Below are 22,887 nucleotides of genomic sequence, written 5' to 3' on the forward strand. Positions count from 1 at the left end.
AGTAGAGCCACAAGCAACTTCTGAAAGGTCATCAATAACAACTGAGAATAAATGTTTTATCCAGTGCCTGCCCATTGTGTGGTCTGTTTATGCAATGCCAGTTTAAGTTTCATCTGGCATAGTTTTCAATGGGCTGTAACTACCTTAGTTCCTGTCCGAAGCAATGAGGACTTCCAGCAACAGAGGAAGGAGGACACACACACACATCCCCACTTGCTTGCTCACACACTTCTTATGTCAGATGCAGAGGTAAAAGCATGCATCTCTCAGCACATCAGGACGAAGCAGTACCCTAAGGAGTGAAAGGAGAGACTGCCACCTTACTAAAACATTAAACACCATGGAGAATCCGCATGCTGCACATGTAAGACCGTTCAGAAGAAAGAAGATACAGACGGGACAGGGAGAAAAAAACAAAGGAGAAGCTGAGATGCAAGGTTGTAAATAAATCATGCTAAGATTACAAATACATAATATTCTATTAATGTATTTCTAATAATAATTCATACCATACTGCAGGGAAGATTGATGCATTGTGTGTGTTAAGGAGTTCCTGGAGGCAAAAGAAAACTCTTTATGTCCATAAGGAGTCTCTTACTCCCAGTGGAAAAAGACTGCAATGGACACTGGATACAACCCAGTGCAGACCAAAAATTTGCTTTGACTAGCCATCACCACTAACCACAACATCCTTTAATTAAACTTTTGTATTTAAAATTTCAATTTTTCTTAATTTTTTGCATTTGCATTTTCACATTTTAAAAAATATTTGTTTGAGAATCAGTTCTCGGGAGCTCAATGTAAAATAACTATTTCAAGAGGCTGGTCTGAAATAAGCTAATGACTTTGCATCCAGTTGTGAAAGTTCTACTCACTTGAGCAGTCCTTATACCCACATCCTTACTCGGGCAAATAAACTCATTAACTTCAAGACAAACTTTCTATATAAGCAAGGATTTGTGCTGCTTTTCAAGTCAATTTCTCCATTGAGGTAAATTAAGAGATTTGCCTAAGTAAAATATATCAGTGCTTTAAAGTGTTGAAAGAGCATGTTAGTGGAGTAAAAATTACCAAAATAAATGTCGTTAACACTTCAAGGTAAGTATGTGGAAACATACTAGTATTGAAGACAGCTTGAAAAAGTTACTTAGCATAAGCTGTGTGATTACCCAAAATATTCTTATATATGCACATCATTTAGCTTTAAGAAAACAAAGTCAAAACTGTAAAAAAATTTGCATGTTGAAGCATTTTTAACAGCAATTTTGAATATGTCTTTAAAATGCTTTTGCATAGTTTGCCCCCTGTACAAGAAGCAAAACCATGAAGAATTGCTATACAATTATTCTAAAACGGAAAATAACGTTCATTCCCATTTCTTATAAGGGAAAATTAGTAAGTCACAGAATATATTTAACTGTGAAGAATTGCAGTTCATGGATCATTGTCCAATATTCTCCTTACATCCATCTTTCTTTTTTCTGAATCTCCAGCCATTGGCACTCTGCAACGTATACCTTGATTTAAATTCACGGTGCTACACAGTGATTTTCAGTAGACGATCCCGTTGTTCTAATAAACATATAAGGTCATTTTAGTATATACTATTGCTGGAATTAAAACCCATGAGTGTGACCCTATCTGCCTAAAGAAGACATTACCTGTCTTTGCTTTTTTTTCTTCCTCTCTAAACATGAAGTCCTTCAAGAGCTGTTTTCTGTCAACAAAACCTGAGGGCTCTTGTTTTCTTAAGTGACAACTTTCTCAGAAGCCATGCAGGCTATAAAGAATGATCACAGAAAGCATCCTACCACAAATTAATACAAAACTCATCTTTTCAGCAGACTGCTTTTTCAAACACACACAAGTATGTAACCAAATTAAAGTGGTGCTATGATCCTATAAATAATCTCCTGCTATTCTACTATTTCTTCTGCAGGATGGGAAAGAAGCCTTTTGCTTCTGTTACTAAGCACTTGGTAGATCCTCACATGTTATGGCAACAGGAACTCTATAGCAGGTAAATAAACAGATAATAAGGTTACACAGAATTCGGCATGCATCGGAAGTGCATGGCGTGGCCCATAAACAACTGCGGTCAGGGAATTTGAAGACACATTGAAAAGCTGCCCCTCCACACAACCAACCACCAGACTTGAATTTCTAGTTCTTTCTAACTTCTGTTCCTAGCGATGACACCAATGTGACCTGAACCAAATCAACAAACAGCATTTTCTATAGTGCTTTAAATATTGGTCAGGCTGTCACTAGCATGAAGCAAGATGCAGAATTGTAAATTAATATTTGGCAAACAGGTGGTATCTGAAAGTGACACCGACCCATAAAAGTACTTTGAGAACCAACTGACTGCAGTCACAGAAAACATCGATGCATTTGCATCAACGCAGAGGAAGCAAAGGTCTCTCCGTCTACCTTGATGTCCCTCCGCTGTGGGAAAGGCTGTCTTCACAGTCAGGGAGAGAGCGGTGAATTCTTCTTTTAATTTAAACAAATGAAAAAAGATAAACCCCAAAGATTTTGAAGAATTCCTTAAAACACTCATGGAGAACAAATAACAAACATGTTAATACTAGCTTTCAAAATGTAAAATGTTGTATTACTGCGAAGTATTGGTATTGTTTCTGCAGGGTTTTTTTTGTGGCATGAACTTAGACTGCTTTTGCTGATGAAGCTTTTCAGGTCCCCTGAAAATAAATACCAGTATCATTGGTATAATGATAACATATGCAGATGAGCATGTACACATCCAGATACTTATTTAATTTAGGTCGATTTGCTCATTGTCCCTGTAGGCTGTATTATTTGTGTGATTATAGAGCTCTTAATGCAAACTCGTAACAAACATGAAAATAATATGAGGCGGTATCATACCATCAGTTTTCAGGCAGATTGGCTGAGGATTTCTGTCTACAAACAAAGGGCATGACATTGCACATAAATCTGATCTAAATCTACACAAAATAAAATTAAAGTTAAAGTTAAGACTCCAAATTCAATCTGTTACTATGTAACTCAGTTTAATGTAGTGTTCCTCAGGAAGCTGCTCCAAATACTCCTAAATTATTTTCCCCTTCCCCAGAATAAGCATCTTGATTGCTTATATTTGGACCACACTGCAGAAGGTTGTCAACACGAGTTATCTTTCTTGCCACAAGCTTGCTTTAGTCAATGCAGAAGTCTGACATTACCCAACAAACCCAGTGTTTCTGGTCACCTGAACAAAGCAACCTTCTTAAATGACATTAGCCTTCAGCCGACATACAACCACCAGCAAAATGCCAGAGCATCTGTCAGTGACATACCAATGTTGTCTGCTGCCGCAGCCTCTCGAAGGGAGGAGGTGGGTTTGCACAAATTTCTACAACGCAGCCATGCTGGAGGCAGCACAGCAAGAAAAGCTCTTGTAGATACTAACCCCGTTACAGTCTTTTTTGGTTCTCTCCACTAATTGAGGTAAAATATTTCTTTATGCATTTATTTCCATGTTCCTGTAAAAAAAGAGCTTACATAAGCATCAAGCCATGGAGAAAGGGTTTTTTTAATCTGTTTCTCATCTCTCTGAAATTTTTTGTTTCTGTCACATACAAAGCTGAAGGAAAGCATTAAGAGGTGGGTAGAAGTATGCTCCTGTCATGAGAAGGATGCTCGAAACTGGGCAAGTATGTGAACGTGTAAAAAAAAAATTAAAATTCTCTTTTGTCTGTGAAGAGCTGTTGTGAGCTATCAACAAACATTTTTTTATTTATATTATATTAAATTTCATGCACGGGGGGCAATGGGGAAGTGAAGATATTGAGAATCTTTTAGCTTTTCTCATTAAACAGAAAATTCTCTCACGACCATAACCAGAGAACAAGAAAAAAACCTACCACATCAAGTGAAGTTTGTGAGTTGTATTTAGATTTTGGATTTGAGGAAAATAGGGAGAACAGTACAGAAAATGACTCGTGCTATTTGAGGAAAAGATTTGCATTAAAAAGAGTTTGGAAGAGCTCTGACAATGAATCGTCCCTGCTGAGGAGCTGGACCAGAAGACCGATGGATTTTGGTCTGTTGGTAGTCTGCAGAGTGAGGTGACTTCTCTGTGCTCCCCAAATGCCCAATGAATCTTCCCTGACCCATTCTGAGGACCTGTGGGATGGCACGGCAAAGGAGCCTACAGTCTCACATCCAGCCTGCTGTCCAAGGGGACATAGGCATGTAGGAATAATAATCCAATAAAAAGGTTTACATATTCCTTCCTCCACCTCACTCCTCCACCCTGTTTTTCATTTCATATCACTATCCCCTGTTGCCAAGAGGAGTTTATCTATGGTGTTTGGTAAGGGAGCACTAAACACATTATAGTGCTATTTTAAATGACATCACAACTAACTAGATATTTTAATTGAAGGTAAATAACCAACATTATTGCCATTTGAATGATAGCAATAATGGAGAGTAATGGCACCACTGAGGAATCAATTGCTATTTCCCTCATAAACCATAAACCATTCAGAGATTTATAATGCTTTTTTAATGATCAGCCCTTCTAGATGTTGAGCAGCTCCTCCGAGATCCTGAGTCTTCTGGCTGCCTGCTGAAGTCAACAGGAATGGGGGGCAGGGGGTCTCAGTATCACGTATCTTTGTGCCCACCAGGACGAAGCTTGTCACACCAGTTATCAGCCTCAAGCAAAGGAAAGCTTGGGATTTTACCGCACTGCTCCGATACAGTGTGCCCCAAGCCCCAAAACAGGGACACTTGACTCAACCACTGTTTCATAACCTGCTTAAGAATAAAAATGCATTGTGCATTTGTGTGCATTTCATGCCCTCTTAAGGTAGGTATAGCAAGTAACCTTGTGTAAGAAACCACGTTGACTGCTTGCTTCCCTCTGCATACCTAAATGTGTTCCCTTCGAATTTTATCTGTCCTGAGACTATTTTAGCTAATGCGGTACTATCCCGTGCACCAGTTGGTTCAGTGGCATCATATCACGCACAAACATCTGTGGATCCAGAGTGCTGGAGGAAACGTCCCCTGTGTTCTGCGCTTGGAAGGACCGTCCCCCTCCCCTGGTGCCATGGCCCAGAGGCAGTGTCAATGTCTCAGGTTTATTTTTTCAGCTGGAGTCAATGGCGTTTTCCTATATACAGACCTGTGCCGACAAATTCCACCTCCTTTACTCCTGAGAGTATTCTCATTGAGTTCAATGGGGTTATCCTCATCACAAAGAGGATACAAAACCAGTCATTACATTTTCATTTTTAGCTTGCTCTACTTTGGTTTTGAATCAAAAGCAGCCTTTTTAAGCTCCAGAGAGCACCTACGATGTGATCTGAACTCATCAATTCTCTTTTAATAGACCAAACTGGTCCATTCAAGCACTACCAAGGATCTTGTGATAATATTGCAAGAGCTGGTTACAATGGCAATGAATCTTGACTCAGGATGTGGGAAGAGAGCAGAGAAAAACCCAGCCAAGACAGATGAACTCCTCCAGCCAGCCAGGAAGGGACCACATGCTTAAAGATGCACAGAATTTATTTTAAAAATCCAGACTTGGTCTGGTGAAAAACAGGAGCGTTAATCCCTATATATTCATGTCATGAAAAATATTGCTGTTAATAGGACAAAAGCATGAACAGCAGCCACTGCCCCTCTCTCTTGTGTAGGTCTTCAGGGATCAGGAGTTTCACTAGGCCTACCTCCATGGCTAACATTCTGGGGTTTCCAACCCGTTTCTAGAGCAATTTACTTAGCATCTGGTGCACATCCAATCTAAGTTTTGAAAAAGCAGCCGGCCCAACCTGCTCCCACTTAAGTCAATAACAAAACTCCCATTGACTTCAAGGAGAGCAAAAGCAGGCCAGTTGTTAACAGGGAATTGGTGCCTATTGTTCAGCAGAGCATGTCGGACTAGCGTGTATCAACTCCATGTATCAAAGGGAGTTACTAGAGGAAATCCCCTGAATATTTATGCCATAGTTGGAGGGGAGGGCTGTTTTTCCCTCTCCCACATACCTCTACCGTGATACGTTAGCTATGCGAATGCACACAGTCCTCGTCGCAAGTTCAACAATCCTTACAGACCCTCGGATTTCCCTTCGTTCCCTCTGCGGTGGAAGTAGCCCGATGGAAAAAGAGGTCTGCGGCATATCGTGGTTCTTCACGGGTTTCCAGAAATCCTGAATCATCTTCAAGAGCCAATGTGGCCTCAGTGGATTTGCTATAGTGCTGCTACAGTGTGTGTGTGTGTGTGTCTGAGTTTGTGTGTGTGTACAGAAATAATATGTCCAAATTAGCTTTGGGAGAGCTAAAGGGGAACCAGTTACATACTGGGGTTTCCCAGAGATTTCCAGTGAGATCAGACGAGCTCCCCGGCAGGATTCAGTACAAACGGAACAACGCAATATTACAGTGTATCTAGTTTCACGCAGATTTTAATTAAATGGGACCAGCAAGATTTGAGCCTGCATGCTCACTATAATTAACAAATAATATTTTTTTAGACAGCACATCAACACTATCCATATTACCAGGAAACAAAGTGTAACCATAATGTATGCTTTAAGGCCCATATATATTTCCACCTCGTGAGACTTGGAGGCTGCAGGGAGTGGAGTTTCACAGAATAAAAGCAATGAGTGCAGCAGAATTGGGGTCATCCAACCTGTAGCTAATGGAAATACGTCTTCCCATCATGTCGTCATGATGTAGCATACAAATCTAGACCTCAGTCAGACAAACATTTACACCACGCGCTTAGTTTTTGTGCCTAGAGGAGCCCAACTGCCATGGATGGCACCGGTAAATATGGGACAAAATAAGGAAAACAAGAATGTGAGTATTTGTAAGCAGAGCCTCAAAACATATGTTTTTAAAGGGTGAGAGAGAATGAAAGTGTGCTTCACTATACACTTCAGATGATCCAGTCTCACTGCTCATTCAAGTTCTGGGTTTGACAGCTTCCCACTGTATCCTTTATATACCACCCGTTGTGAGTAAGCATTGAGGGGACATGCAACCATTAATCACCATTATGGATTTCCTCCCTTCTGTTGGCTTTGACCTACAAGCTTAGGGGCAGATCCTGCAGCCTTTACTCCTTCCTGCAGTCCTTTGCCCAAGCGATCAGCCCTACTTCACTCAGAGAGAGCTCGAAGCGCTGCAGCATCTGTAGGATCGGGCGCTCAGTTTCTTCCACCAGCCTCCCATTCAAATATGCAATGGCTCTTAATCCTTAGCAGGAATGAACAGAAAGTTTGAACACTGCATTATTAAATTAAAAGGTTACAATCTGCCACAAGATGACTTAAGCAGGACTCGGGAGTATGTGTCTGTTAATTTTAATGCTCTGTCTCAAAGTACAGAACTCTGGACATTTCCAGCATCATATTTAAAACATGGTACATCTACTAATACGTGATCTGGTGCATTAATGGACCAAATTAAGTTACAGGTATGAATTTTACATAAAACGGATTAATATTATATGTCATGGAGGAATTTTAAATACTCCATCTCCATGCATTTTTAATAGTTATGTGCTCTAATTTAATGTTCCCAGGCACTGCTTTCCTTGAAGTCCCTAAACCCTCCTCCTTCCCCCTCTCCCCCCCCCCTCCCTCCCCCCCCCCCTCAAGTTTTGCTTAGGATTTTCCCTGCCTTTATACCGGCGTCCCGAAGTCCCTCAAAATACGTGTGAAGCCGGGCTGGGTCTCCGACACCGAGAGGATAACAACGCGTTTCACGACCCGAGGAGACGCCACCCGCCTCCCCGGGGCGGGGGCGGCCGCCTGCCTGCGGGCGGGCGGCGGGGAGCGGCGCCGGTCGCTCGGGGCTGCGCTCGCCCCCGCGGAGCAGCGCGCCGGACCGCGGGGGCGGCGCCGGGAGCCGCTGGGCGGCGGGTCCCGCCCGCATTCCCGCAGTCCTTCCTCCCCGGCACCGCCTTCCTCCGCCTCCTCCTCCTCCTCCTCCTCCTCCTCCTCCTCCTCCTCCCCCCCCGCCGCCTCCTCCCCGCGGGGGTCAGCGCCAGCCGCCCGCCCCCTCCAGCAGGGCCGCCGTCCCCCCGGCCCCGCCGCCATTGGCCGGCGCCGCGTTCCAGGGGGGACGCGGCGCCCTGATTGGCTGCGGCGCGGCGCCGCGGCGCCCCCCCTCGCTCCCCGCGCCGCGCTCGCCTTGCCCCGCCGCGGCACCGCCCGCCGCGCCCCGCCCGCGCCCCGCGCTATATAAGGGGCGGCGCGGCCAGCGGCGGTGGCAGAGGCGGTCGCAGCTGCGGAAGGAGAGGTGTTTTGGCGGTGCTGGTGTTGTCGCACGGCCCTGCGAGCACCTCTTCTCACATCCCCCGGGGGGTGGGGAGTCCGCCGGTAACGCCAGCGAGGCTGCGGCCGTGCCCCACTCCCGTTGCGTTGCGGGCGGTGCGTGTGCGGCTGCCCGAGGTCGCGGGAGGCGGCAGCGGTGGTGGAGAGGGAGGTCTCCCTCCCTCCCTCCCTGCGGCACCATGAAAGCCGTGAGTCCCGTCCGGCACCCCAGCCGCAAGGCGCAGCCCGGCGTGGCGGGCGGCGGCGGGGGACACCCGGCCCTGCGGTGCCTGGCCGAGCACAGCGGCTGCAAGGGGGGCCCGCCGTCGGGCGAGGAGCCGGCGGCGCTCTGCCTGCAGTGCGATATGAATGACTGTTACAGCCGGCTGAGGAAGCTGGTGCCCACCATCCCGCCCAACAAGAGGGTCAGCAAAGTGGAGATCCTGCAGCATGTCATCGACTACATCCTCGACCTGCAGCTGGCTCTGGAGACGCACCCGGCGCTGCTCCGGCAGCAGCAGCAGCCGCCCGCCCTGCACCCGGGCAGCTGTCCCGCGGGCACCCCCAGGACCCCGCTGACAGCCCTCAACACTGACCCGGTAAGAGGTGCGTGCCACGCCAGCCCGCAGTTCGGGGTGCGGAGCGGGGAGGAGGGCAGCGGCATGGCCCGGCGGTCGGCGCCGGCCGCCGCGGGAGCGCCCCGGTGCTGCCTCGCCGCCGCCGCCGGCCCCGTGGCTCTGCCGAGGGGCCGCAGCCCCCGGAGGGGACGGGGCCGACGGGCGCAGAAGTGCCCCGGCGCTGCGCGGTGGGTGCCTGCATCCCCTCGGTGCAGGCAGGCACCCGCACGGTGTTTACCGTGTAATTGCAGCCTCTCGAGGGAGTAGCTGCAATCGGCGTGTTCGCACACACCGGAGCAGACGCGGGCGCTCTGCGCTTCCCAGCCCTCCGCGGAGCGGAGCGAGTATGAGCGGGTTTGGGGGCTGTGCACATTTAACGCCCTCGGCGCAGCTTCCTTTGGGGAGGGGAAACGGGGAGCGTCTCCCCGCCGCGGGACCCCCCGCGGCAGCCCGGGGGCGCTTGCAGCCGAGGCGCGGGGAGCGGCGTGCACCGGCAGCCCCGTGCCCCCGGGGCTCCCCCCCGCGCCCGGGCGCGCCGGGCCCGGCGCTGGGCGCCCGCCCGCCGGCAGCGCTGCCCCGGCCCCCTCTGCTCGGTCCCCCCGGGCTGGTGCCCGCCCGGCCACCCCCTGCGGCCGGGGGTTCCCGTGAGCGCTCCCCGGCAGGGCTGTGGCAGTGCCCTGTACGCGGGCGGGGGGGTCTGGGGGGCGATCTCCGTCTCTTTTCTTTTTTAACCCCCACCTCTAACTTGCCGCGTTCCGTTGCTGCGCAGGCTGGCTCTGTTAACAAGCCGGGGGACAGCATCCTCTGCCGCTGACCGCCGCTCCCCAGGTGAGTGCCGGGCGTCTGCGGGCGGGGGGGCGGGGGGGAGCGCAGCGCCCGGGCTCGGCGGGGCCGCACCGCATCCCGCCGGGAAGCCTGCTGGAGGGGGACCTGAGCTCGGCGAGAAGTATTTGCAGGAGGCTTGGGGTTTTATTTTTAATTACCGGGTGGTTATCTTATTTTCTTTAATTACCAGGGTTGGTTTTTTTTTTTAAATCATCCCCCCCCCCCTTCCCCCCCGAAGCGCTTCTGGCTGCGGCGTGCAGCTGCGCATCCCTCCGCCTGGCCCAGCCTGGGAGCTGCGGTTGTTGTTTGACCTGGTTTGTTTTGGGTTGTTGATCAAGCATGTCTTGTGTTGTGTTGGTGGCGCCAGCCGGTCTGGAGCGGAGCGGTTCACACACCCCCTCTATTCATTCCTCTCCCACAGGTGTGCGGCGGCGGCGCCGCGCAGAGGCACCGCGGGGGGCGGGCGGCGGCGAGGGCGGGGGGGGCCGGCCCGGCCCCGCCGCCCCGGAGGAAGGAGCCATCCAACCCCCCCCGAGCCGTTCCCATGCTTCATCCCGGCGAAGCCAGCCTTTTCACCGTTTTGCACGTCCGTAGCGGTCCCCTCCCCCCACCCCCCACCCCCCGCCCCCCATCTCTTCTCTTCGTTTCCGACCAGATGCGAGCGGTGTCCCCCGCGGTGGCAGGAGGGTCTCGGACTCGAGCAGGAAAAGTGGCGACTCTGCCCCGGGATAGAGGACCCGAGCCTAAACCAGACTTTAGAAGCGCGTTGTAACTCTTTTAAGGGACCGAGCAGCTGGATCTTGAAGCTTTACTAATCTACCAGAGCATTTGTAGATATATTTGACATCTATTGTTTAAAATAGATGGATTTTATTGGGGCCCAGGGAACTTTCTTCTCCCTGCAGGAATGTTACATATTGTATAGATAAATGAGTGACATTTCATACTGTGTATATATAGAGATGTTCTATAAGTGTGAAAAAAGTATATGCTTTAATAGACTACTGTAATTATAAAATATTTTTAATTAAATATTTTTTGTAAATATTATAAAGGTGTGTATGTTTTTTTTTTTAAATCTGTGGGAATATCTCTTTAGAAAACTATGGCTCCAGTACGGAGCTGCTAATATGGAAATATCTTGAATGTTTAGGGCTTTTTTGTCCCCAAATGTTGTTTAGAGTTGGAAGTTACAGCTATAGCTAGTAGTCCTGCATGATTGCATGAGATGTCTAATTGCAAATAAACTTGTTTGGAGTCCATACAAACATGTTTTCCTCAATCTAGACTTAAAATGTTTGTAAGTGTATTATAATACATTTTGAGAGTACACTTTTGTCATTTAGGCACAGGCGTTTTTAGTGCATTCTATAAAAGTAGCAGTAAGATGTAGTGGTTTTTTTACTGAGAATAGAAAAACAAATTCTATCTAGTTTTTGCATTATGGGGGCAATGCTTTAGATCTTTAATCAGCTTTTTTAAAAATCTGCTGTTGCATCAGATCAAGAAATTTGTGCTGGAACTTCATTTAACACCAAAAGGTTTTACTGCAAACTTGTGTTCCTACAGCCTATTAATTGCTTAAAAAGTGAAAACAGTTCTCTGCTTGCAACCAAAGGGCAAACCATTAACAAAAACAGTTGCTGTTTCCTTCGTCCAAAGAGTATTAATACCGAACTGCAGAAAGGTGCAAGGGCAAAGTCATTACGATCAGTGATGTAAATTCATCTTAAAATGAACTTAAGTAGACCAAAAATCTGATAACTGCTTCAAGATTATTTTTCTAGTACAAAATGACTTTCATTTCACTGCAGCTATGTTACAGTTAAAATCCTGTTTAATCTCTGTGATGTGTAACTACTACATGTGAACATTAAACTAGATTTACCTGTCTTTAACTGTGATTCTTCAGCTTATTTCTTCAATCCTCTGAATTTGTGCATTCTCTTCACTTTTTTTGTACATGCCATTTGATGGGCGAATTCATTTTACAGCAGGCTTTTGTACAACCAAGTCTTAAAGACTGTAAACTCGCATCCAGGCTCAGTGAAAGGTGCTCATCTTGTGTGATCAGTAGCCTGTGCACTAGTGAAACGGGATTTTCAGAGTGGGGGAATTAAGTAGGATTTAATTGGGTGCTTTGTAAATAGCTAGCCAACTGTGTGTGTGACATGGTCTGTTTGACTAAAAAAAGAGAGGATTTGTTTCAGATTATGCAAGTGTCAAAAGTACTATAACCCAAGGGATGACTTCTACGAAGTTAAATATTTATAAGGAAATTAACTACTGGGGTCATTAGCTATTGACTACAGCGATAATGTCAACAAGATGAACATTTTATTAATCAAAATAATTGTGTAAAGATCAAATCAAAAAGTGGCTAACACATCTGCAAACCATAAAGCCTCCTGCCACTGCAAATGCGTTGAAGGCAGGGGCATTTCACAGGCTGAGCCCTGACTTGCGGGATGGGGAGTGGGGTCCCTGTGTTGTTTTCCCTCAGCTTGGATGTTATAGTAGTAGCAGTTTAACCAGCAAAATACATGTTCTTGTAAAATTAAGTCGTGAACCTCTCATCCTGCATCTCCAGCTAATTCGATGACAGTAAGAATGCTATCAGTAGGATTTTTTTACTGCAGTTTGGGAATTGTTACGGTGTTTAAAAAAAGAAAAGCAACATTTTTTCAAAGGAATAGTTTAAATTTACATTCGTTTTCTTTGTTTATCCTATTAATATTTGTAGTCTCAAGCTTACTTTAGGTTGTATAGCTCAGCTTATTTTGTATACAGCTTTTCAGTAACATTAGTTCTCAATACCCTCATTTGCGTCTATCCACTGTTGCCAAATCACAGTATTCTGTTACACAGCAGAGGAAGCGAGCAAAAGGTGCTGTCTTAAAATATGAAACTAGCTTGCAGAATTTCTACATATCAAAGCTGGTGTATCCTGGGCGAGCTGATAAATCGCTGAACTACTCTTCAAGGGAGAGCGTATCAAATCCCGCATTGTTTCGGGTCGGGGCAATCTCCCATTGAGTTTAGCGGCTTGAGGATTTGGTTTTGTTTTTTAAAAAACTGTTGCGGTGCAACAAGTTGGGGCCTTTAGAAAATGAAGTCTTATTAAAGAGCTGTGAAAATTCTTCCTCTTATGCCGTATTCTTGAGAAATGTGAAAGCCTGCATATAACACTCAAAAAAGCTCTATCAGAGCCTAGTAGCTGCTGGTCTTGATTTATTCCTTATGCTATGTATGAAACTGTAAGCAAGGAATACCTAATCGCTCGCTTCCTAATGGCTGGAATCAGTACAGTCCTAAACACAGCCGTACTTACTTTTGTTTGTCGAAGATTTCAGAGTCTTTCATCGTATTTTAATCCCATATCTTGTTTAAATCATGTTTTCCATATAACAAAATGCGTGAACATTTGAACAAAGGCAAATTAAAAGGACTTTTTCCTCTAATGCCTTGGGTTTTCTCTTAGTCACAAAAGCATTCCTTAAAAGGAGCTTTTTGATTGCGTGATGAGAGTTGTGGTGAGGCTGCCAGATTAGGAATTAGGATACCAAATTCTGTTCCCAGCTCTGCTACTGAGGCTCTTTTGTGACCTTGAGCAAGTCACCGGCTGTCAATCAAACTTGCAGTTTTCCATTCGTAATGTACCAGTGGCAACATGTTCTCATCTTTATAGAAGCAGGGAGATGAAGCAGGCAAAACGCGTTCGTGTTTTTTACTTCATCTTTGTTAGGGGGATTATGGTTTGGGTAAGAAAGGAAGCGTAGGGAAAGCTGGGGTGATTATCAGGAAAGCCTTCCTAAGGAGGAGCCGATTCGGAAACACATTGCTAGTAGAGGCTGCAAGGACTCTCTTGCTTGGGCTGCTGAAATTGTAAAGGACTAGAAAGTGGTCTCGAGGAGGAATAGATGAGCGATCTAGGTGTTTTCCGTCCCCAGCTCGTATGCTGTCTGCAGAGCGCAGCGATGGATACTGCTAATGCTGCATGTTCGTTTTGGTGAGCGGCGGTGCGGAGGTCCCAGTCCTTGCAGATGCTGAGACTCCCCTCTGAAATTTCCAAACGATAGGAGGTGTTCATTCCACGTAAAAGCCAAATGCCAGCTCTTGCAGTGATAGCTACATTTTCCCCGCTGTTTCACGTGGGAATGGTATTTATTTTCACTTTCTAAACCATGCGGTGTTGCTTTTAAGCAGTTCTTGTGTTTTCAGCCACAAGCAAAGCGGTCATAAGGAATGCCATAGCTGTCCTGCTGGTTGTTCTGAGAGTTAATGAATAAACCATGTATAGGATAAACAGGTTTATGCAAATGCAGAGCAGCACTTTACCATTATTTGTATTTTCAGTGCTTCTGTAGCTGTAGAAGTCACATTTTTGTAAAACCTTTGCAGTTGGAAAGAAGAAACCACAGTAGAAGCTATTCAAGTAATTGTTCTAGATGCAACGCAATTTACTGGCTTCTCCAATAGTAAGGCTTGCAATACTAAATAGCGTGCTTCCAAAACAGTATTGAAAATGTTTTGCTCTCCAGTCCCAGAACATGTGATCTGAAAACACAGGCTAAATATATTCCCCCCGTACAACTGCTTGCTCTCTTGCATTAGAAAATCCATCCTTTACTCTTATTCCTGCATAAGAGAAAACTTGCATGCTCTGCCTACCAGGAGAGCCTGCTTTCCCAAACGCCCAAAGCAGGCCTGCACGCAGCAGCCCTCGGAGCACATCTGAGTTGAGCTGGGGACCGGGTGCCCCGGGGCTCCGCAGCGCTCGGGAGCTCGACTGCAGGCAGCTGCCGGCTGAGCGCCAGCATCACATGGGCCAGAGCCGGTCCCTCAGCCACCATGTCCTGGCCATGCCTCCTTGACAAAAAACCTTTTCCCCTTCACGGCCTGGTAAAAAAATTCACAGGGGCCAGGCTACGGTGTAGACTGCCGTGCGATCACAGCAACGTGGACAGGAGTGGGGATTTTCTAAGTTGGCATCCCTCCTCCTCAGCAAAACATCTGCCGGGAAAGCGCCGTGTCACCCACAGAGCACTGGGGAAGGAGCGGTGCCAACCCTGCCGAGTGCTGCGCTCAGGCACAAGCACAAAGCTGAAGTCATTGGAAAGATGCTGGTGAGCGATGGGCCCGGCTGCCGGGCGCCCTAAGTATTGCAAGGCAATGTTTCCCCCCTGTTTTGCCCCTCTTGAAGGTGCGTGAGGGGAGGCAAGACCATTTGCAACCAGCGCTTGGCTGCGCTGACGCAGTTGAGGACTTGTAAGAAGAGCCATAAAAAGCACCTCCCCGTACACCAAGGTGGAAACAGTGCTGGTGGGCTGTGGTACCCCGGCTGTCCCCCACCACCATCAGAGGGACATGGGCGGGGAAAGCAGAGCACTCTTCTGGCAGCTTATTTCAAAGTAGAGGACATGGCAGTGGCTGGAACGAATTAGTCCCCATTTGTCATTTCTTGGCCTGTAGGGAGAAGAGCTGGCGCCCAGGACTTTGGCACACAGAGACACGAGCAGCCCCTCCGCAAGAGCCCTGGGCGTGCAGCCCTCCCCGCGCGAAGTGCGACCGATGGCAGAGCTGAGCGGGACGCGGGGCAGGGCAGCTCGGGCTTTTCTTCCTTTGATGGGCATGGAACACACTTTGACATGGTACGAGGGTTGGTTTTTATTTTCTTCCCCCTTTTTTTTTCCCTTTTCTGTCTTAACCTTCTTTTAGCCTTGGGTTTGCTTGCCTTTTTTTTTTTTTAAAGATAATGTGTTTATCAACTGACAGGATACACTCGTTTCTGGTAAAAGAAGCACTTTGACAATTTTCACAACATGTATAATTTACTTAAGGACCATAATGGCTTCTTCTGAGCCGTGTGTCATGTAAATAAATATTCCAATGATTTTTAACATGCACATTATGTACTCCATAGATCAATGGCTCCTTTGAAGCTGTTACAGTTTATCCTGTAAGTTCCTATTCAGACATTTTTTAATATGTATTATTTATTCAACAGGCTATCGCTTCATTCAGAGATGACGGTGTCTATATTTGTAGCAGGCTAACATCTATACCTTGTTTAGAATATTTCAAAACTAATATTGCTCAGCCTTTTCAGCAGGTTGGAAAGATCTCCGTGAAAATGTGGAAACAGGAAAGAATAGTTCAAATGCGTGAGAGTGTAACACACATCCATTTCGGATCTGGTTTTTAAGACTCCTTCCTCTGCTCCCCTCTACCTTCTCCACCAGCCCTGGAAACACACACGTCCAGAAACTGGTTATGTGTGTGGGCTGCAGTGCACGTAACGAATCCTCGGGGGGGTTTGGGAGAGCAGCAGTGCCTGGCCTCAGAGGGGCAGGAGGACAGGGTGCCACGGGCCAAGCATTTCCCTTTGACTTCTGCTGTGGCCGCCCAGAGGCTGGGGGATCCCTGCAGGAGCATCGCAGTGCTGGGAGAGCAATGGTGCAAAACGACATTGCCTTCTCCGGCTTTAACGAGGAAGCAGTTTCTTGGTCCATATACAGGACAGGCTCAGCAGGTAAGTAGGAGCAGCACTAGTTTGTGAGCTGCCCCAGGGCTTCAAGTGCCAGCAGGGGTTTTTGGGGGTTTGGGTTTTTTTTTGGGTGCAGCTCTGGGGGCTCCATGCCAGGCAGCGAGCGCAGCCGGGGGCAGGTGTGAAGGTGCAGGACACATGGAAATGAAGGCATGCACACAGATGACTTCATGCCTCTGCAGCTATTAGTCAGGGAAAATCCTTTCCTATTCTCAGAGGGTGGGGGAGCAGGCAAGAGTTATATCCCCACCTCAACAGAAAGCTGCAAGGGGAACTCGGCAGAGCTCCCAGGCCCTTGCAGGAGTAGCCCACGAGATAAGAGGGCCTGTGACCTCAGTGCAGGCTAATGAAGGAGGAGAACCTGGGCCGAGAAAGATAAAGTTCCTATTTAAATGCAGACGTCTGCAACAATAGAGGTGGAAACATAAAAAAATTGCTATCAAAGTAATTTGCTTGTAGTATGAAGGCTTTTGTCTCACCTTGTTTAAACAGCCCCACTCCTGTGTTTAGTTTACTTGTGTTAATACCCCCCAGAGGCTTCATCATTTGCTATTGATGAGCATACAAAAAAAAAAAAAAAAAAAAGAAGGGGGAAAATGTTGCTGTCCATGCAATTAATTCACTTTCCAAGTGCTTAAAATTCAGCATGTCCCTTCAGTTCCAAAGGTGCTAGATCTTCAAAACCAGCAAGCTGCTCACAGTCAGCTGGGAAACCCCAAGTTGTTTTGGAGCACATAAAAACATTCAGTGCTGATAAATACCCACACTGTGTTTTGTATCTTCATAATTTGGGATTCCATTTACTTGGCATATGCAATAAATAAAACAATAAATAAAACATGCTCCCTGCCTCAAGGACATTTCTCTACATAAGTTGCAGCCCAGTATACAAACTCTTTCCAAACCAGCTGGCGCTATGCATCTACCACACTTCCTAAATGCAGGGACACCTTCTTACAGCTGACTACAAACAGCGCTGTTTAAACCATAATGGAAGCAGCAATGGATAAGGCTTTTAATACGAATGTAAAGCAACAGAAACAGAGCACTGCTTTAGCTGGAAAATGGGCAAATTGTTCTCGTTAGCCCTTTTTGGTGAAAAATGCTTCTACCTAAAGCGTTGGAAACTCCAGTGACTCAGCTCTTGATCAAATGCCCACCAAAGTCTTTCCATCACCTTCAGCAGATGTCGAATGGCAAATTCATATAAATGAATGGGTACATTTAGGGCTCTGTGGTGCTCTGCTCTGCATGGACAAAATCCTATTATTCCTTGTCCAGGCCTCCGTTGGGAGCTAGGTTTTACCATTTTTTACCAATTTACCCCAGACCTACACTGTCGTCACTGGCGTAAGAAGTTGGGTGCAGCCTTCGACCAAGCAGAACGGCACCAGGGCTCGGCACTTTTAACTTTCCCTTATTCTAAAACCATGATGACTCTCTATGCGAAGAGTTACATGCGAGTCAATAGCAGCAGCAGCTCCGGCAGAGCTGAACGGTGAAGGAAGTAAATGGTGAGGCCAAACCCGTCCCCATCTTGGCTTTGGGCTCAGTCTTCTGTTCATCTCGGTGAGTTTGGGATTAAGGCCTGGCATAAACACCTGGAGAGTTATAAAATCCTCTTTCGTGTTGCAAGATGGGGTTTGAGTTGAGTTTTGCCATGAGTTTGGCCATGAGTTTAGCAGGTACAGCAGGGTCAGATGCTCACTGTCATCAATTGCTGGGGGCACTTGCGTTGTGTTTAGCTTGAACACTAAATGTAAACAGGGATATCTGTCTGTGTTTGCTGGGATTCACTGAAATATTAAAACAAATGCTTGTGTCTGTGTTGCAGGGCAAGGTCTTCTTTATTTTGCTGGGGCAATAGCCATATTGAAACAAACTATATTTTGTTTTCTTTCAGACAGGTGTGATGGCACACCTGTGGAGCTCAGGCTTGAATAGCAACTCGTAACCTTTTGTGGGTGAGATGGGGGGCAAATCCTGCTTAACAAGGATGTCAAACTGATCTTTGTTCCCTTCTCCCGACCAAGTATCTGTGGCAACAAACTGGAGACAGGTAAACAATCGGCTTCTGCTACTGCAAGCTTTCCATTTACAGTTCACCAGGAGCTCTTATTATATGAAAGGAAAGGGTGGATGTGGTGTCAACACAAGGTAATAGTAATATTATTTGAACAGGTGTGTGGGGTGTTGCTAAAGTGAGAGAACGGGCGAGCGGTAGGGAGCAGTTAGTACAGGGCCGTGCATGTAATAACCAGAGCTCACCCGCGTTTATTATCATAACAATCATGTGCGGTGATACGTTTCACAATGAGCTGGTCTGATTTACCTGGTGCATTAAACCAGTTTTGTTGTTTCTCGCTTTCTAACTCCCTGCTGGAAAAGACCCTGAGAAGTTACGCACGCTAAAAATTCGGTGAGCGGACCCACTGTACACGCAGCTCCAGATAGATTACCAGCCAGCCCACAATTATCCCCCAGCCTCCGCTCCTCCGCAGACAACTTTGCTGCTGATTTGCATTGGTGGAAGAGAGAAAGCAGGTTAGATATCTCAGGACTGCATTACAAAGGGATGGCAGGTTTGCGGCGAGTGTTAAGGCACCTTGGAATAGGGAGAGTCGAGTACCTCAGCAGTTTTGTCTATACATCTAACCTCTGTAATGCAGTTAATTTTAATAATGTATTTCCAGTCTGTGATGTGTGTTATATTGATATGTATCTATGATTCCAGTGTGTATTCATCTGTGTGTGTGTAGAGTTAGATGGATATCCTTTCAGCAAGAAAACTGTATGCCACAATAGAGAATGGAAACAGTAAAAATAATGTTTGGGATTCTACTTTTAAAGGGCTGACTGGAATTGCATCAAAAAGGATTAATGCAGTAGGTACATACCTTGCTGAAATTTGCATGTTTCCACTGTGGGAAAGTGGGAAACAAAGGGAAAAATCATACCCTGATATGCTCTCGGAGTAGAGATATACGCTATGATTCACTGAAGACAGCTATGGAGGTTACAAAACAGAAATTAAGAGATGATATAAATTACGTGAGGGTGTTCTAGACAATTAGACAACTCATTGGTCCATTTACAATACTGCTCGTAGCTTTATATTAAATCTGATGAAAAAGTGGCAAATTGTAAGCAAGGAAATTCTGCGCTCTCTCTCCCTGTCCTTACGCTCTACTTTGTTTAGTGACATCTTAATGCGTATCCTGAGTATTTTAATAAGAAACTATTGCATGCCACCAGTTTGTGCAAACAGTAGTTGTATTATTACAGGGGCTGAATTAATCTTCCAGGCGTCCATTTGTGTTACTCAGATCAGGCAGGGTTTATTTGCAAAGGGCTGACCCTGCTTCCTGGCAGGTTCGCTTGGATATGCCGTGCCAGATTCCCTCCGGCCGATGCGAAAGGCTTCGGCTGGCGCATCTCGGGGACCGTGGGGACAGCCACGTGGCAGGAGCTGCCACCCGAGGGGAAGCAGGGCGAGCGGCTGTGGGGACAGCGGCACCAAGTCCTGGGTTTGACAGGCTCCTTCGGGGATCCTTTAGTGGGTGTTTAAGGTGGATAGGAAGCAAGTATCCTCAAGCTTGGGTCTGCATCCTTCTGGTAATGCAGATTTAGCCTGAGATCACAGAAGAAACCTTTATTTCAAGCACCTTGCTCCTTCTTAAGCAGAATTGCCACAACTTCAACATTTCCCCGTGTACAGATTTCATTAAGTAAGTGCTTAATAGCAGGGTGGCTGTCATCGTAGGACAAATATTTTAGAAATCCCTTGCTAGTCACATCAGGTGTGCGCCTTCAATCCTGCAACATCTGTTATTTGTTAGATGCAAACGGAGAAGGAAAATGGGTATTTGCCCTGTCCTGGGCTCTTCAGTGATTCAGGCAATCTGGCTGAATGTGGCAGAGACCGTGCTGACGGTACAGTTATTTCAGGAGGGTAACATTTCACCAAATGTTGAGTAGGGGGTGAACTAAAAAATGTTGTATTACGCTTGGGTGCCCTCTAAATTTTACAATCTAGCATGTACTTTAAATATATCTCGTTCCTTAGAATTTCCTTGTAAAAGTCAATGCTATGCTGCTGTTCAAGCAGAGCAAACGCTGGGTGGACTCTTCACAAACAGAAGGTAAGTCAAGGTCAGCTGAAAGAAGCATACTCTCGATCACGAAGGTCCAGGCTTCTGGATTAAAATGAGCAGTTGCATTTGGATCTTTCTTTGCATGTTTAATGTATTTTGGGGTTGCATCACAAAACTCTTTGCTTTGGATGGGCTTTGCCACGTTTAAGCAGATACTTAAGTAATCAAAGATAACAGCCTGGTAACATTTTAGGCATAGTTTGAAGAATTTCATTGAATCAGGACTTTAATGAGAGAGAAGTGGATTCTTTCATCACCTCAGGCACAGTTTAACACTTCATTCATATACAGTATTTATCCGTGATGCCTCAATCTACTATTAGTTGACTATCGCAGTGCAAAAGTTGGTGGCAAAATCATTGCCGTGTGCTGCAGAGACAGCATTACAGCTCCACGACAGACTGCGCGAAGAATCCCTTGAACACAGACGGTGTGTATACATTAATATTGTTGATCAATGAAGAGCTTTGTTGTTGTTGTTGTTTCTGTAAATACAAAGTCCTAGGAACACAGCATTTCTTCCATGAAACCAAGTTTTCCCGAACGTGATGCGTATGTTTTGTGACTGGCGGTTTTTACTCGCTGACATTCTTCTACAGCCTTGGAGTCGGCCCCTGCCTTTCAAGGAGCCTAAGTAAAATGCTGCCCTCTTTTGAATTCCAGGGCGCAGTGCACCCCCTGGCAGAGATGCTGCCCGGGGAGCGGAGGCCTCCCAGCCCGGAGGGTGCTAGGGACTCCTGCCGGGCTGACGAATGAGGAGAAAGGCACCGCCGCCTTTTATACTATTAGATAGAGTTAGGAGAGTTGTTCCGAAGAATGCAAAATCTCTAAAATATAAGTTCTCTCCTCTTTCAATTTTGAAAAATTGGAAAACAAGCAAAGATGCCCTACTCCGCTATGGAGATATCTTAGCCAGGGAAATTTCATTGTCTCCAGCGCCTGAATAGAGGGCAGACCAAGTCCTGAAATTCTTTGGACTACTTTAAATGAGTCTTCATTCAAATTGCAGTAATTTCTTTGACTACTGAAGTTGTGAGTTTTGCTGAATGCCTGTCTAGGTCTTGCAGTCGGAGGAAAACTTTTTTTCTGATAGGCCTTCTCTGAAGGAAAGAGGATGTGACTGGCTGCCGCTGGTCCTCTGCACCAGAAAAGAAACACTGAGGGTTACTCTAGTGTATAATAACCAACCCCCAAAGTTTGCCCATTGGTATGGGACCACTGATGAGGTGGCTGTAGGAACCAACGTGTCTCTGCCTTGAGCAGCTTGGTCGGGAGATGTGTCTCCAGCTGGAGGGAGGAGGATGTGTCTCCAGCTGTTTCTCCTCTTCACTGGCAAGCAGCTGCACGGATAGGGCATACTCTTGTGCATCTTCCTTCAAGGAGGGAATATAAAGGAGACCTTGTGGGAAAAGCTTATGCTGGAGTAGCTACCGCCTCCGTTTCTTCAAAAGAGGCATTAAAAAAAAAAAATAACGCTCTCCCTTTCTCCCATACACACCCCTGCTCAACACACCTTTCTGCTGGAGGCAAGGGGTGAAAAGGACCATTACATCATGTGTTGGGGGGACTGCCTATAAGGAGTCATACAAAAAACTAGCATCCCTATGAAGGCAGGCATGTGGGTTTTGGTCTGTAGTATCCCAGAAGATGCTGGTGCACGTGTGAGAAACAGATCTCCTGGATATCAGCTACTGCATGAGAGGAATGTGAAGGGGGGGCATGCATTGTGGAAGAAAGGGAGGAAAACATGCATGCACACCTAAACTCATAGTCCTTTTCTTCCCTGTTATTACTTAACAGTTTTTTTTCTGAAGATACGGCTCCCCACCAAGCCCTCTTACAGTTCCCAGAAGCTAAAAGGCAGGTAGGAAGCAAGGAGCAAGGTGCAGGCAAAACGACTGGGCTAACAATAGCTGTGCATCTTGTTAGTTACATGATTTGTGCAAAAAGGGCACGCTGCTTAATATTTATCTCATTTTTCTGCACCTACAGATTTTTTTTTTGACACAAGTGAGGGTGGTTAATCCAAAATACCATCTGAAACAGGATAAACAGAAGGGGACTGGGCATGTATATGTCACTGGTACTGTATACTATCTTATATATATTAAATATGAGACAAAGTAATAAAAATAAACAATACAGTATTGTGTCAGTTGCAACTCAGACAGTAACAAAGTATTGCCACATTTTTTCTTACAAAGCTGGCTGTGTGGTGGCTGGAAAGACCCCTAAAGCATACAAAGCTCTTATCTTCCTACATTTCCCAAAAGAATAATAGATCAGTCGGTGCTCTGATGTTGTTTTAATAATGTACAATTTACAATTCATTTGGTTACCAAGCACTCACAGTATAATTAATTTCACAGACCCTTTCTACACATTCGCATGGTTTACAACAGTATGGAGGGGCGATGGGGGAACTGTGTCCCCCCCAC

General features: G+C 46.2%; 1 protein-coding gene and 1 long non-coding RNA gene across 5 annotated transcripts; one reads left to right on the top strand and one right to left on the bottom strand.

Moving 5' to 3' along the window:
* Nucleotides 1-6,428: 6,428 nt before the first annotated feature.
* LOC148057515 (uncharacterized) lies at nt 6,429-7,877 on the bottom strand. The gene is made up of 2 exons (XR_015700007.1): nt 7,672-7,877; nt 6,429-7,245 (listed from the first exon to the last, which is right to left on the bottom strand). It is a non-coding gene; the product is annotated as an uncharacterized LOC148057515 (long non-coding RNA).
* Nucleotides 7,878-8,267: 390 nt separating this feature from the next.
* ID4 (inhibitor of DNA binding 4) lies at nt 8,268-11,646 on the top strand. Of its 4 annotated transcripts, none has more exons than XM_087737491.1 (3): nt 8,268-8,912; nt 9,693-9,751; nt 10,404-11,646. In XM_087737491.1, the coding sequence occupies exons 1-2, from the start codon at nt 8,507-8,509 to the stop codon at nt 9,704-9,706; spliced, it is 420 nt and encodes a 139-aa protein (XP_087593617.1). In that variant the 5' UTR covers nt 8,268-8,506; the 3' UTR covers nt 9,707-9,751; nt 10,404-11,646. The 4 variants fall into 4 exon arrangements, with proteins under 4 accessions (XP_087593617.1, XP_087593595.1, XP_087593606.1 ...); XM_087737469.1 differs by having other exon boundaries at nt 8,268-8,905; XM_087737480.1 differs by lacking the exon at nt 10,404-11,646 and adding an exon at nt 10,170-10,343.
* The last annotated feature ends 11,241 nt before the right edge of the window (nt 11,647-22,887 follow it).

This window comes from Nipponia nippon, unplaced genomic scaffold, assembly GCF_047370975.1.
Source record: "Nipponia nippon isolate SJK-2023a ecotype South Korea unplaced genomic scaffold, ASM4737097v1 scaffold_1, whole genome shotgun sequence".
Taxonomy (NCBI): Eukaryota; Metazoa; Chordata; class Aves; order Pelecaniformes; family Threskiornithidae; genus Nipponia; species Nipponia nippon.

Excerpts from the sequence above, each read along its gene's own strand:
- ID4 (XM_087737469.1), top strand. The coding sequence starts at position 8,507 with ATGAAAGCCGTGAGTCCCGTCCGGCACCCCAGCCGCAAGGCGCAGCCC. Across the intron at positions 8,906-9,692 it reads CAGCCCTCAACACTGACCCG|GCTGGCTCTGTTAACAAGCC; the intron begins GTAAGAGGTGCG and ends GTTGCTGCGCAG.